Genomic DNA, 15,271 nt, shown 5'->3' with positions numbered 1-15,271 from the left:
ATTGGCCATTAGTTTTGCCATTTCTTTCCAGGCATGGCCCTGAAAATAAAGTAAATATAAATTTTAAGTGGACCACACGGCAAGAAATAATGGTCATTGAACTCCATTAAAAAATTCTTATGGCCCATTGCAATGTTTATTATTCATCCAAATAATTGATCATTTCTGTACTTAGATAAGGTTAAAATGAGAAAAATTCTCATCTCTACAAAATCACCTGCAACAATGTTATTTCATATGATTAACAGTTGAGTTTTAATGGCTGTTAATTACCTAAAATGATTATTTGAAAAATAAAAAGGTTACATTGCGTATGGAAAAAAAAGAAAAAAAAGAAAAAGAAAAGTGAGGTGGTTTGTAAAATATTAAAAAAGAAAAAAGCGATTTCCGCACCTCAACGTACTGAAACGCCCGCTACCGGTTTCGATGGTCCGACCGCCCGGGAGAAACGGCGACCGTGAGAAGCGCGTAGGTGGGGCCCACAAAACACCTCCCCAACCTCTCTCTGGAAGAATAAAATTAAAAAAAGAGGAGATAAAAAGGCCCAGATAGCCCCAAAGCCCAACCCCAGAGCTCCAGATTTCGAGCTGATTTCTGCAGAGAGAATCGCCAAGGACGGCGAAGAGCAGCTCCACAGCAAGAAAGAGAGAGAGAGAGAGATAAGAAAGAAAAGTGAGGAAAGGAAAATCGTAAATTCCAATCCAGTCCTCCTCCTTCTAAGCCAATCCGTAAGTTCACCTATTTCTCCAATCCCCCTTTTTTCTGCCCTTTCGCAAATTTTCTTTTCTTTTCTTTTTCTTTTTTTCAATCTCTCTTTCATAGAAAAATAAAAAATTCCGTAAAATACTAACATTTGCCAAAAGACCTTTTTCTCCCTTCCCAAAAAAGAAAAGAAAGAAAATATAAGGATTATTAGATTATTAAAGATTAATTCATCTTTTCCCGACGTTTTTCTCCTGAAAAGAAAAAAATAGAGATCTGGGTTTTCTCCGTATTGTGATTTCTTTTCTTTTGTTGGTGAATTCGATATCTCAAGAGGAGTTTCGGATCTTTCTTGGTTGAAAGATTGCATTTTTCGGTGGAAAGATTGGATTTTTCTCGGCTTTTTTCTTATTTTTCTTTCTTGGTTTTATTCGTTTGGAGAATTTGATATCGGAAGGCTGTTTTGTGATCTTGCTGATTTAGGAAAAGAAAGCAAAATTCCAATCTGGATCGTTGATTTTTGTTCAGATTCCGGTGGAATCCAAGTAGCCAAAGCGTAGGGGGGGTTTTGTTAATTATTTTTGGCTTTTTCGTTGTGGATTTTGGGTTTGGGGAGGAAGAAAAGGAGGATTTGGGTTGGTTCGATTCGTAATTTGCCACGGTTCCCGGCCGAATTCCGGAGACATGTTGGAGGGTCAGTCCTGTCTGGTTTCGAGGGCATTGCGGAGCTCCTGCGAGCAAGAAAGTAAGTGGGCTTACATGAGTTATCAATTCACTGACTTTTCATCCAAGGACAAGCGCCGCTTGAATGAAGAGATTGAAGAAGAGGAAGAAGAAGATACCGGACGGAGAAGGCCATCCAAGCGACCACATCCACACGATAGACGTGAAGATGGCCCAGCCGGCGATCCAGCATCGTCCCCAGCTGATGGATCCGATAGCCCGGCCCACAGCAGGGACCAATCGGATTCGAATTCCCTCATCCAACCCCTTGGCAGAGACATCTCGATCAACTGCCTGCTCCACTGCTCAAGATCCGATTATGGGTCGCTCGCTTCCTTGAACCGGAGCTTCCGGAATCTGATTCGGGGTGGGGAGATCTATAAGCTTAGGCGGCAAGGGGGGATATCTGAGCACTGGGTCTACTTCTCTTGCAATGTTCTCGAGTGGGAGGCGTTTGACCCCAGCCGCAGGCGTTGGATGCATTTGCCTCGGATGCCATCAAATGATTGCTTTATGTGCTCGGATAAGGAGTCATTGGCGGTGGGCACGGAGCTCCTTGTTTTCGGAAAGGAGGTCACATCCCACGTTATATTGAGGTATAGCATTTTGACAAACTCTTGGACTTCTGGCATGAGGATGAATGCGCCCAGGTGCCTGTTTGGTTCTGCTAGCCTTGGAGAGATTGCAATTCTTGCGGGCGGTTGCGATGCTCAGGGTAACATCTTGAATTCTGCAGAGCTTTTCAATTCGGAGACTAGAACTTGGGTGACGTTGCCAAACATGCATAAGCCAAGGAAGATGTGTTCGGGTGTTTTTATGGATGGGAAATTTTACGTCATCGGCGGTAATGTCAGCAATACAGAGTCGTATACATGCGGGGAAGAGTTTAATTTGGAGACGAGGACTTGGGAAGTCATCCCCAATATGTCCCCTGTGCGGAATGGTGCGACTGAGGCACCCCCGTTGGTTGCAGTTGTGAATAATGAGCTGTATGCTGCTGATTATGCAGAGAAGGAATTGAGGAAGTATGACAAGGACAAGAAGTTGTGGATCACCCTGGGAAGATTGCCCGAGAGAGCGGTTTCAATGAACGGTTGGGGGCTCGCTTTTAGGGCCTGCGGGGAAAGGCTTATAGTCATTGGTGGGCCTAGGGGGTCGGGCGGTGGTGGCCTCATAGAGCTCAATTCATGGGTTCCAAATGACAGACCGCCTGAGTGGGACCTGCTCGCGAGTAAGCCTTCGGGGAGTTTCGTTTACAACTGCGCCGTAATGGGCTGCTGATATTGATTAAGAGTGGCACCTTGTGTACTGTATGATGTCTCGCCGGAGGGTGTACAAGATTGGTCTTTTCTTCAAGGGCTTAGGATTCTGGCTAATGGGTAATCTCTGCCTTTTTTTTTCTTTTTTTTCTTTTTTTTTTGTTTTTAAATTTCAGATTTTACTCAAGATTCAATAGAATGTTTCCTTCGAAGGAAGTCTGGAGGCCATCTCTTTGTTTTTTTTTTTTTTTTTCTTTTTCTCCCATTGAATTTCCATTTTGTAGCAATTGTTACTGTTCTGCCTCCCGTATCTGTTTTCATGAGAGCTTTCAAAGATTGGCATCATGCAGTACAGGGATAGGTAAATAATTCGAAGCACCTATACATTGCTAGGTCAGCGGGATTATTTGAGGAAGCATCTTAGCATCACAGAGATAGTGTTATTTGATTCATGATCCTTAATGTGGTTGTCTTTCCTTCTGAGGATAAGACAGCCCATTTTGGGGTTTCTTTTCTTCTCGATGGCTTGTGTACTACTGGTTACATTTTCTGTTGATGGGCTATGATCTTTGTAGCTTCTATAATCTTTACGTGGTTTTTCCATTCATTTAGCTTTTTAAAGTCGCTGCATTGAGTAGGTTTAAACATATGGTGTACTCCATCCACATATAATTAGCATTTAACTATTTGTGGGATTACCATTCATCTTGGCGAATCTTAAAAAAAAAAAAAAAGAGGCTATTCATCTTGGCTTGAACTGCTTCCAGTTATCTTATTTGCCTTTTCCTTTATTATTCGTATTTGTCTTGTGCCCCATAAAATCCATTTTAGGTTTGCAAGGATTGTATTTTTTTTTTTTTTTTTTTGAGATACTGTATATCAATGACCCGTTTCCTGGTAGTGCTTCAGTAAATACTCTGAGGATCTGCTTAACAAAATGCGATTCTGTAACTAATCATACAGTGAAGCAAAAGCCATCAGAAGCTTTCTTTAACAATCTCTAATTTTAGGTTCGGAGAATTTGTTCATAGAACAGTTCCTTGGGGCCTTCACATTTAATTAAAACCTCACGTATCATATCTCGCAAATCCTTCATCTGAAAATTTGATAATAATGCTCCAGCATGATCCATGTTTCATCCATATCAGCTTGAAGTGTTACAGGCTTGAGATTGCAGCTATCGGGATAAAACCATATGGCTGCAGCCTGTGGGTAAGCTACATTTTTCTATTTATTTAACTTTGGACAAAAGTTCGATGTCATTTCCAAAGCAGAAACTTCCAAAAAAGTTTGTTTTAGTATTTACACAAATAGAGGTTTATATTTTCACACACACACACACACACACACACACACACAATGTGAATATAAACCTCTATTTGTGTGCGCGTGTGTGATCTATCATCGATCTGAACCATTCATTAATTCATACAACTACGAGCAAGCTTTGGTGTAAAACCACGCCAATCAAATGATCCTAAGCGTCCAATCGATGCATGGAAAATGGACAGCCAAAATTGAGTGGAGAAACAAAACAGCTCCAATCATCATCTTGAAACATCTACTAGATAGATGCCACTTTGTATTGCTTATGATTCCAAAGTAGCACTTTGGTTTGATGATTCTAGCCATATGACCTATGGCTTGCAAGCAACGGAAGGTCGTAACAAATTGACCCCATTTGAAGGGTCAGGATCATCCAATCGGCGTGAATTTTGCTCCATGGCTTGCTCCCATTGTTACTACTGAATGAACTGTCCTGATCGATCAACCTAACTGCTCGTCCATAACACATTTCAGGGACCACCATTGAAAAATTCCACTGATGGATGATCCGCTCCATCCTTGATTGGCCTTATTTTCTATAGCCATCCTTTTTCCAAGCCATGAATGGGATGCTAGGTATTGCCTAACAAAAGCGATTCTTAAGTGATCTATGATGCTTCTTAACAAACAGATGGATCGAATTATTGATTGGACCTATTTTTGTGCAAACAATCTTGATCCTCTGTGTTAATGGACATTGATCAAATGGTTAATATTTATTAGATCCGTGTGACATTTTCAAGGTAGCCCATGAAATGTGCATCAGACGTAATGAATGGCTTGGACTGGCTAGGTGTCACAATGCAATTAGGAGCTTTCTCTCACGCCCGACATGTGCAATCCTCATGGGGAGAGGATGGAGGAGAGAAATCAGTGAGAGGGCAGGCCTACAGTTTTAGGAGAGGAAAGAGGAGTTAAATGATACTCTGGCTGCTGATAACATTTGCTATGCGGGTACTTGAAATGGTACATGTGGAATATATTAACTCAAACTAAACTGTTTAAATTGTGAAACCCACTGTCACTAAGCTATATTCTAAAAATCATATTGTTTGGACAATCCTAACCTCTGATTTATGGCCACTTTTTTTTTTTTTTTGAAATAAGACCATTGGATATTTTTCATAACCGTCCAATAAATGTCCAGCAATCTAATAATTAAATAACCAAATAAAAGTAGGTTGGTTCATGATCCATCTAATCTGGTACCCATAGTTTGGATGGTTTATTTTGAATTACTTGTATGCCACGTATGCAATTTCTCAGTAATTTCTAACTGCCTGCGTGCCTTTCATCAATCTACCCGAGTATGGAAGTATTTCTCAAGAGAAAAAGTAACCATTCAAGGTGCTTTTTATGGCTTAAATACAATCCGTTGGCTGGCTGTTGTGGTTGAAATCTGAGCTGTCTGAGGGACACCACTCACCAGCCACATTTTTAAAGTTCCTGAAATACCCTTAAATTTAAGGTCTTTCATGTCCTTCTAATTTTCGATGTTCGGCGCCCTCCAAAAACTATTTGTGAGTGCATAAATGTCCAAAATTTACTCGTGTTTTACACAGCATTTTATATGTTAAAATATAAAATCATAGGATGTGCATTGTTGCTGATTGAATGTGCCATTGTATTTAAGTAAACATTAATGTATGTTATAGTGGGGCATGATAATATAAGTAGAAGTGAATGGCTTGTAATTAAGATTCAGAGTTCTAACATATCACAGCAGTGGACTGGAACCTGGCGCTTCTCTATGAAACTGAGGGTCTGAGATAATATTCTATGACAACAATTCAATTTGCAAAGCATATTTTATGGAATGAATCTGGATCTTGAGATTACATCTTAGGAGTATCAGACCCGATGCAATGGCATTCTGAGGTAATTTCTCAACTTAAAACTCAATCTCCTCTCTTCTCCTAGTTAAATAAATAAATCCCCGTCACTCCCGAGCGTTAAAATTGGCATATTGGGTATCGTAAGGTCGTTGACCACATGATTCGCATTGGATGATAAGCACAATTTTTGGTGAAAAACAGTCCCAAATTCCCCACAAAATGCATGAAAACATGCGAATAAACATTTCTAAATAATTACCTACCTCAAATATAGACTTGTAATGGGTGGATTCTTGGTGCGACTGACTGTATTGGTGGGCAACAAAACCAATGCATATTGGTTTCAAACAGTACTGTTCCTTCCTTAGTTCTCTCTCTCTTCATCCATCCATCCATCTTACATGTACATATGTTTGTATTGTATCAATGTTCAGATGTATAAACAATCCAACTCCTCCTAGAAGCGATGCGCTAGCCAGTACCTAGCCCGGATATGTCAGGTAGGCAGTCGGTCATTGAATTTTTTTCCCAAGCAATCATGAGAAGTAGGCAGCAAATAGTCGGTACAATGTTATGATGATAATGATGGTGTTGTTGTCGTTGATGGTGATGGTGATGGTGATGGTGATGACTCTCATATTTATCAGTATTTCAGAACCAGTAACTTTCCTGAGATAACTGTGGAAGATGAGATCTGTAAATCTGTGTATGCCAATTCACGAATCTGTTGATACAGCTGTAACTTTGCCAAGACCATTTAAACAATGTCCAGGTAAAAGATTATGAATCTGTTGAGAAAGGAGAGACCAAGCAATAGCTCCAGGTGTCCCTATTCTTCATTCAAGAACTTGGGTGAGCTCTAGGTGGGAGAATCCAGCAATTTTGATATGTGGCCATTAGACGGGCTCACGTTATTGAAAGTCAAGCCAAACATTCAATGTTTGTTGGAGAAAAGATTGTGCACGGATACTCCGTACCAGGAGTTGGGTGGACATATCTCCAACCATCCAAAGAGTGCTGGCAGGAATCCGAACATGCACCGGAGTAACATTCTGAAGTTCCTTTTTGAAGTGCATATTGAATTCTTGCCCACCGTCTTTGGATGTTGGAGATGTTTGCGCTGGTCCCCGATGCACACCGTGCACTGACAGAGGCTATAGCAAGCGAGTCCACATGGAAGATTGCCGCAGGTAGTTGTTATGTATGATTTGCATCTGCTTGAGTCAGTTTCCAGTGAATCACTTGGATCACCTAAATAATACTCATTTATAACCCATGTGTGTACATGCTATGCTTTCTGTTTTGGAGTGCGGGCTTCTGGATTGTTTTGTAATGTGGTGTCGATTCTACAAAATTGTCAAGTTACTGTGTCCGTGTGGTGTTGTTTAAACTTGTAGAGGTTTGATTTGGTGATCACCAGCTAAAACCTCGGCTGCATATTGAGTTAGTGTTGTAGAGGGTATACGTGTAGAAGATTTCTAAAATCACTGTAAATGGAAAGACTGACTACTAAGTTAGGAGAAATCTTTAAACCCCACTTTTGTGAAAATTGTGTTTTCAGATGAATTTCTATAACACTCACTGGAAGCAGGAAGATGAAATATTGCAACTTGATAGGAGAGAGTGTAATGTATTTGATGAAGAGATATTCAAAGTAACTTTGGAAAGAAACTGTGACAGATGTATGGGATAATAGACAATGATACAAGTCTTCGAGCGAATTTCTTAACGAGTCCTTTTCCTCTTCGTGCTGTGCTTAGTTTTCTTGCTTTTCCTCTGTTTTTGGTACTCTTCTTGTATTAGAGAACGCAGTGCTTCTTGGTGGTAGTATATAGATCTGTTAGTAGCATTGTCATTCTTATTCATGAAGTCGAGCTGTACTCAAAATGTAGATATAGTGAATTTTACTTTATTCGTCAATCCATAATAATTTATGCTATACAAAAACTGCCCAGGCTTCTTGTTTTGTTCAAATCCTTAGCTATCGAGCTTCTGTATTGGTTTCTAGGATTTGCCAGTGAGGACGAAGGACCATGCAATGTTAGTAGCTGTTAATGTTATGGTATACTCCAAGAAAACAGCCCAATCCATGAATTCAATTCACCCAAAGGCGAAAGGATATAGATGATCTTAGGCCTTGCATTAATTATAGAAGATCATAGTTCCGGTAAGCTCCGTATCATTGCTAGTCACCTTTGATATGACTGTAGGCTCCATACTCATAATTTAAGATGTCCCATCATATCCTCACCAATCCATTCTGGAGTCCTTATCCACAGTCACATCCCTGTCATCTGCGACAAAACAGCGGTTCCAAATTCTAAAGGTCAATTGCATCTAAAGCAGGGAAAAAATCAGCAGTCTGTTGCGCTTAGCTGTATTCAATTATCAATTATAACAATTGCCGACATTTGATTTGTGATGGGAAATGTCACTAACAGCATCCATCTTTGACTAAGATGAATGCACCAATCTATTATTTTCTTTGACTGGTTCCATGCTACTGACTATCAACTTCATAAGTTCTTTTCCTAGTAACTTCTCTCCTTTTCCTCTAACCGCAGGTATTTTATCATTTGTCTATGTCATTTTCTGATAATCCACTCTGATATTAAAATCATCAGAATTTTCTCACTTCCTTCATAAGTTTATATAGTATAGACTGCATACTGATATGGAAATTTTAGTCATATTCTAAAATTGATTCAACATTAGTTACTTTAGCGGGTGTATGGTTGCCACTAGTACCAAGAAATTTCTTGATTTTTCTTCAGTAATCACTCTAATTTGGTGCCATATTTCATCAAAGTTGGAGCAACCAAACACACCCCTAAGCTGTGCAAGGCATTCAGATAAATTGCATGTGAAATGCTTATTTTCAACTCCATTATAAATCATACTCCATGTCCTATGCTATCTGCAGTTGGGTTTGATGAGTGTTTTGTTAGATGCCTAAAAATGAATTCATGTCATTTTAGATTATTATAATTATGTATTAGAGATCATTTTTCTTTTTGGTAACGTTCAAAAATAATCTTGAGAACCAACAATAATGATCTCTAATACATAATTATGATCGATGAAAATGAAATGAACTCATTTTTAGGTGCCTACCAAACATGCCATTACGGTTTCTTAATAAACTACAATTAAAAGGACAGTCTCAATGGATTGGGACTAGGCCAGTACTTGGTCTATCCTCATTTATTGGGGCCCAACCTTGTCGACATGTTGACGCAGGGGAGGACGTGAGGTCGAGCACTGTCTTCCTCAAGAGGATAACTATTCTGAATCCACGGAACTTCTCTGGACTCCTTACAGAGACTTCTCGAATCCACGAGGAAAGAAAGCAGAAAATAGAAATAAATTCTAATAAATTCGAAATTGATTAATGAATGAATAAAAACGAGTTCACAACCCTTTAAATAGGGGAACCAAGCAATGGGAAAGAAATCAGAATCAAACTACAACTAAAACTCCTAGAATTCGCGACTTATTATAAATAGTAAACTTACTATTTATAGACGGTCGTGATGTCTACTAGTGCGCAAGGTTTTCGGCCAAAGATAGTAAGTGTCCTATTTGGCTTCACCAAACCGTTCTCCTAATTATTCTAAGCTCTTTTCACGTTGGGCGCAACTCCTAAAGCCCGACAGATGAAGAGTTATAATCAAACGAAAACTTACTATTTATAGTAAAAACAAAATTAAAACAGGAAAACAACCGTCGATCCAGGGGTTTTTTGCAATTCCGGGTGGTGCAACCCGGCATAGCCGGGTAGTTTGGCTAAAGTAGCTCGTTCTACCCCAAAATCATATATTTTACGTCAGATAACTCATTCCGGATTGCGAGATACGCCCGATCTAAGGTCCGATGGTCCGGATCACTTTTGTCGTCAACCGGGCCTTTTCTGATCCATCTTGGCCATGAAACTGTCCACGACCCGCTCTACATCACATGTGGAAAACTCCTAGTGGCACGGCCCACATATATAACTGACATTAAAATTCAATATTTTTTAACCGACCAACCATGCCTTCCTTCAGGTCAAGCATGACCCACAATTTTCTTAAGGCTCACTAAAGCTTAGGTAAGATTCGCCCATTGGTCACCAAGTGAGAACTCAAGTCACTTTGGCCGGTCTGAACCCATTTGTTTTATTGAAATATATTTTTTGAAGGGCACACAAATTTTTTAAGAGCAAGTCAGAGAGAGAGAGAGAGAGTGAGAGAGCTCCTAGTACGAAGAGCCTTAGAGTCCGCAATTTTCTTTAGTAATGGCATCTGCAATCTCATTAGGGTCTCTCCCAATATGAGGAAACGAAATGTTTCAACGGGAAGAAATGGGGTAGATCTCTTTAATGGACCGTTTGGATTCAAGTAATTTGGTGTTTGCATAAGCTCTTCAGGCAAACTAGGAAAATAAGGACAATGTGCCCCTTAATTTTAATTATTAGCAAGGACAGCGTGTCTTTGCAAGGAAGGTGGAATAGAGATGAGGATCATAGAGATGAGGATCTTTTCTTAGATGTATAGAAATACAATGTTCCATTCCATGCACATGGGCTATAAATGCTATAATATGCTAGCATTCTCTATTAAACTTTGGTGTATTACAATCCATCTTTATTCCATGTTTTCGCTCTTGATGAACAAGAGAAAATAACTAGTCCAAGACAACATACTTGGATAGCCTTTCCAAGATGACGTAACCTACACAATGTATGCCGATACAATGTTACTTGCATCAAAATGGTTCCTTTCTACAAAACTCAGTTGCTTATGCATCTTAAGAGTTTTACAAAACAGCTCAAAAAATAACATTTTTAGAATCACCAACAACAGATTACTGCCTTTGCAATGACAAATAATAATAATAATAATAAAACCTTAATCTTGCATTTACACCATTTAGTCCCACGACACTCTTGATTACCTATTCCTCCAATATTCCTCATCAAATAGCAACAACCCTTTTTGTGCCACTTATTCCAAAATGACCCCTTCAAATTTCAAAACCTTCTTCGTTCCAATCAAATTTCTACTCCAAAGAATGGCCCTACCTAAGTCGAATTGAGTCTTGGCTCGGTTCGGCCAGCTGCATACTTCAGCTCCAGTTTGGATTGGCTTGGTCCTCGAGTAGTGTTGGCCAGTTCAGCTCAGTTTGGTCGGTGGCTCGAGCCAAGTTCAAGTTCGAAGTGTTGAGTCGAGTTTGAGTTCATACATAAAATCCAATCCATCATAAATGTAGAATTGAAAATCAAAGACGACTTGCAATTGAAAAGTGAAAATATTACAAACTTACAATGTTTATAATATCAAATTAATATCTTTCTTTGGAGGAGTGCCTTCCAGGAATATAACCATAGTCATGTCCATAATAGTTACCTCCTACATCTAAATCGGATCCAACATTTTCATCGTTCGATGCATCTTGAAATGTGTCTTTTTTTTTTCTTTTTTTTTTTTTAAGTACAGGAGATTCATTGACCAAGCTTGATATCTCAGCAAAATGCATAGATTCCATCATTCCAAAGGAAAAAGGCTTTTTTTGTCTCCTTTTCAAGGGTAGGAGAGTCTCACTTACAACAAAGGTGTCTCTAGGCTACTGATCCACTGGACACATGACACCCTAATGATACCCTAAAACAATCTAATTATTGCCAATACTATAATCACATCAATAGAAATAAAATGATAACATATGTTGTATATATACTAATGTGGGATATGAAATCTGATTTAGTTAATCAAATTATTCAAGTTCGAGTCATGTGAATATACCAAAGAATTTCAATGTCCTTCAAATACAAGCTCCCAAATAAAAGATTTGAATTTTAGTTCATTTCAACTAAACACAAATGAGGATAGCGTATTTCAACCAAACACAAATGAGGATTCAAAATCACCTTGATTCCAATGTAATTGTGATTTGGATTCCATTGCATTCCAAATCCAAGTCACAAACGGGCCCTAAAGAGAATACGATGGAGGACGGATGATCGGGCTGTCATGGTCAACATCCACTAGCTAGGCTGCCATAGACAGTGGTCAGCTACCCAAAATGAGAGAGAGAGAGAGAGAGAGAGAGAGAGAGGCCGGATGGGGGCGCTCGGCTGCTCGGACAAGGATGGTTGGACGAACAGAGAGAGAGAGGTCGGATGGGGGCGCTCGGCTGCTCGGACAAGGATGGTTGGACGAACATAGAGAGAAGGGGGCTCAAAACTATTCGGGTTAATTAAGGGGGGGGGGGGGGAAGGTTTGGGATGGGAATGCTTAGGTCGATTAGGGTAAAAATGAACTAAAGATGGTCATGCAATTGTTTTTATATATATATAAAGTTATATTTGGAGCCGAGTTGAGTCAGGCCAAGCTTCGAGCCGAGTCAAGTCAAGCTCAGGCCAACTCGGATTCAGCTCGAAATTTTTTTGAGCTCTAAAGCTCGGCTTAGCACAAACCTAGTTTTGAGCCGAGTCAAGTCAAGTGTTGTTGTGTATGGTGCTAAATATGCACGCACTCTAAAATTACATGCGTGGGGGGTATATTAACTCAAATTGAACGAAATTATGGAATTTTTGTTTGTTATTTATTTTTTTACACACAACCCCACACACTTAACACCGTGGTGGGATTTCACCACCTATGGATGCTCAGACCCTTGACCAAGTGTTGAAACTCCTGAGAGTCTGCCACTGGAGCAAGAGTAAGGATCCGAAATTGTGGAACTAGCCGTGGCTATGTAAGTCCCAAAATCAGATTGTTGAAATAGGGCTGTTGGAAGTAAAACATCCATTATTTACTGTTGAATAAATGTGCATCCGGATTACCAAATAAGCATAATCCCATTATACACTTAACCATTATATATATATATATATATATATATGATGGGCTTGGTTTTATTCATTTTCACAGCTGTAGCAACATAAGTAAGCAAAACTGCAAACAGCTAAATAATAATAATAATTATTATTATTATTATAATAACAATCGCATAGGAAATGTACGCATATAATTTAGTGTCAATCGTTAAAAATACAACAAAAAAACAAAAGGCCAAAAGTTTGGAGAATGAAAAGTTTGGATTTATTATGGTTTTGGTTAAAAAAGAATTGAGTAAAGAAATGAGTAATGTTTGTGCCTATATATTATACATAAATAAAGTTTTTTTTTAAATATTTTGATTAAAATAATTAAATTGTTTATACGTATGAACAATAATAAATGTAGATAGTCAAATGTTATTTTTTTGCCTCTTTTAAATCCTTCTCTTGCACCTCCTGCATGTATATCAGTTTGTGTTTATTAAAAGTTTTCTCCTTCTATTTAATTTTATCTATGGATCGTGCCATCAATCTCTATTTTTAAAATTGCCCTCAAATGATTTTTTCAATTTCTTTTTTATAGATGCGTTTAATTTGATTTTCCTGTAAAAGGATTGCATCCTGCCCTGCTTGTCCAGGCAGGGCTGTGGGGCCTACCATGACGTATGGGTTTCATCCATGCCATCCATCCATTTTTGCGGATCATTTTGGGGTATGAGACCAAAAAAATGAGGCAGATAAAGGCTCAAGTGGATCACACAGTGGCGATTGAACGCCCACCATTAAAAACTTCCAAGAACCCGCCGATGTTTTTAATCAAGCTGATATTTGTGTTTTCCCTTAGGGATATATAAGACCTTATGAACATGTTTGATGGCAAATAAACCTCATGGTGGCTTCCAGGAAGATTTCAACGGCGGGTGTCATTATCACCATTGCTTCCTATGGTTTGGTCCACTTGAACTTTGGATCTGTCTCATTTTTGGGCTCATACCCTAAAATCATCCGAAAAAAATGGATGGATGGCGTAGATAAAACCCATAAATCACAGTGGCCCCACATAACCCTGCCTGGTCGGATTATCCTCCAAGAGGGGGCAGGACGTAATCTGCTTCCTTGTAACGGACTGGTTGTAGCGACAGGTTGATTCTCAATGCCCTTTAGTGGAATTATACAGTCCAACGCTGGCTTTCAGTCTGCGATGGGATAGACCAAGACCCAAAAATCCATTAGCCTTTTTATCCGCCCAATGTAGCTGCTGATGTATTTGGTCTTAACCTTCTGTTTGCAATCCACTAATAAAAGAGCTACGGCTCTTCCATTGGGGAGATTTTCAGGTCATGGTCCATTCATAAGATCAACGGTCTGGATCACTGAGCTACGGGCCCATAGGGTTACTGGATGATTAGAATGCCCGTGACAGTATCTACACGCAGCAGCCTAGCAACCCGTGTATCGCACCTTGATACTCTGGCAGTGTGTAATGGACGATACGCATGCACCTAAAAATTACTTAGATATTGTCCCATTCATGTTATTTAAACTAAAATGTCCAAACTACAGTCGGAAATTTGATGTATCATGAACCGAAAATTAAGCTTGTTTGTCTAGCTGACCACATTGATTGGACGGTTGACAATGAAGATATCCAACCATCCAATTTCTACAAACTAGTATCCATGAATCAAAGGCTAGGATTGTTCAACAAATCTGGTTCTGGTACCAACTTAGCCACAGCTTGTTCCACAATTTAGTCGGTTTAATTTGAGTTAATGTATGCCACGTATAAAAGACCTGACTGCCCGCGTATCGAGTGTCAGATACCGCAAGAGTATTTTTTTTTTTTTTAAAAAAAAAAACACTACTCCCCCTGAAATGCGGGCTCGATGGAGCAGGTCAAATGCGGATAAGGCACAAAGGTCGAGTTAGCACTCGGTTGGCGTACTGCGCACAGTGCTTACGAGAGCATACATCTGTTCTCAGCCGGCCCACCATTAAAGGCCCAACTTTCCCGACAGGCAGAGTCGCAGAGAGAAGACCGGGTCGGAAATACATCCAGGTCATGGTACGGTGAGCAGGGTGCGTACTACGCATGTCCCGTTTGACCCTCGCGTCTCTCGAGGCTATTTAATCACACGCCATCCTCGCCATCCCCCGCTGCGGAGGATGGCAGGTGGTCCATCTCGACCCTACGTAACAACCAAGCCCATCACCAGATAGGCCATGGGCCGGAGATAGAACTTGGTGCCCATGGATCGATCCTAACCGTCCGATCTTAGGCCTTTCTATTTTAATAGTAGATTGCCAGACCAGGCTTAGCAACCGACGGCATCCTGCTAAGCAGATATCTTTGAATTTGATCGTTAGGATGGTCAGATCGAAGTGAAAGCCTGGGTTATTCTTTTGTTTCCCTGATGAGGCCTGTTAGGTGAATAGTCCAGATCTTACATACGTGTTACAGATGTATGGTCAAGATGGGCTGCGCATTTTATCTCTGTGCACGCATCCGTATAGTATGGTGCGTTGTACGATTATCTTCCATCTGCATAACCTTTTAATGGGCCCAACCTACCAGAAAAAAGAGAAGAGAGTACACTACACAG

At 39.8% G+C, this 15,271-nt stretch overlaps 1 protein-coding gene across 3 annotated transcripts; it reads left to right on the top strand.

The window, feature by feature from the left end:
* The first annotated feature begins 382 nt into the window (after positions 1-382).
* Positions 383-8,341, top strand: LOC131242138 (F-box/kelch-repeat protein SKIP11). Of its 3 annotated transcripts, none has more exons than XR_009169513.1 (2): positions 383-2,804; positions 7,407-8,341. XR_009169513.1 is itself a non-coding variant. In XM_058240577.1 (2 exons), the coding sequence occupies exon 2, from the start codon at positions 1,387-1,389 to the stop codon at positions 2,704-2,706; it is 1,320 nt and encodes a 439-aa protein (XP_058096560.1). In that variant the 5' UTR covers positions 383-728; positions 1,231-1,386; the 3' UTR covers positions 2,707-3,081. The 3 variants fall into 3 exon arrangements, 2 of the variants coding, with proteins under 2 accessions (XP_058096560.1, XP_058096559.1); XM_058240577.1 differs by lacking the exon at positions 7,407-8,341 and having other exon boundaries at positions 383-728; positions 1,231-3,081; XM_058240576.1 differs by lacking the exon at positions 7,407-8,341 and having other exon boundaries at positions 383-728; positions 1,186-3,081.
* The last annotated feature ends 6,930 nt before the right edge of the window (positions 8,342-15,271 follow it).

Source organism: Magnolia sinica, chromosome 4, assembly GCF_029962835.1.
Source record: "Magnolia sinica isolate HGM2019 chromosome 4, MsV1, whole genome shotgun sequence".
NCBI classification, from domain to species: domain Eukaryota; kingdom Viridiplantae; phylum Streptophyta; class Magnoliopsida; order Magnoliales; family Magnoliaceae; genus Magnolia; species Magnolia sinica.
This window is presented reverse-complemented; position numbering and strand designations above follow the sequence as displayed.

Bases quoted from the DNA above. Each gene is read 5' to 3' on its own strand.
- LOC131242138 (XM_058240577.1), top strand. From the start codon at position 1,387: ATGTTGGAGGGTCAGTCCTGTCTGGTTTCGAGGGCATTGCGGAGCTCC.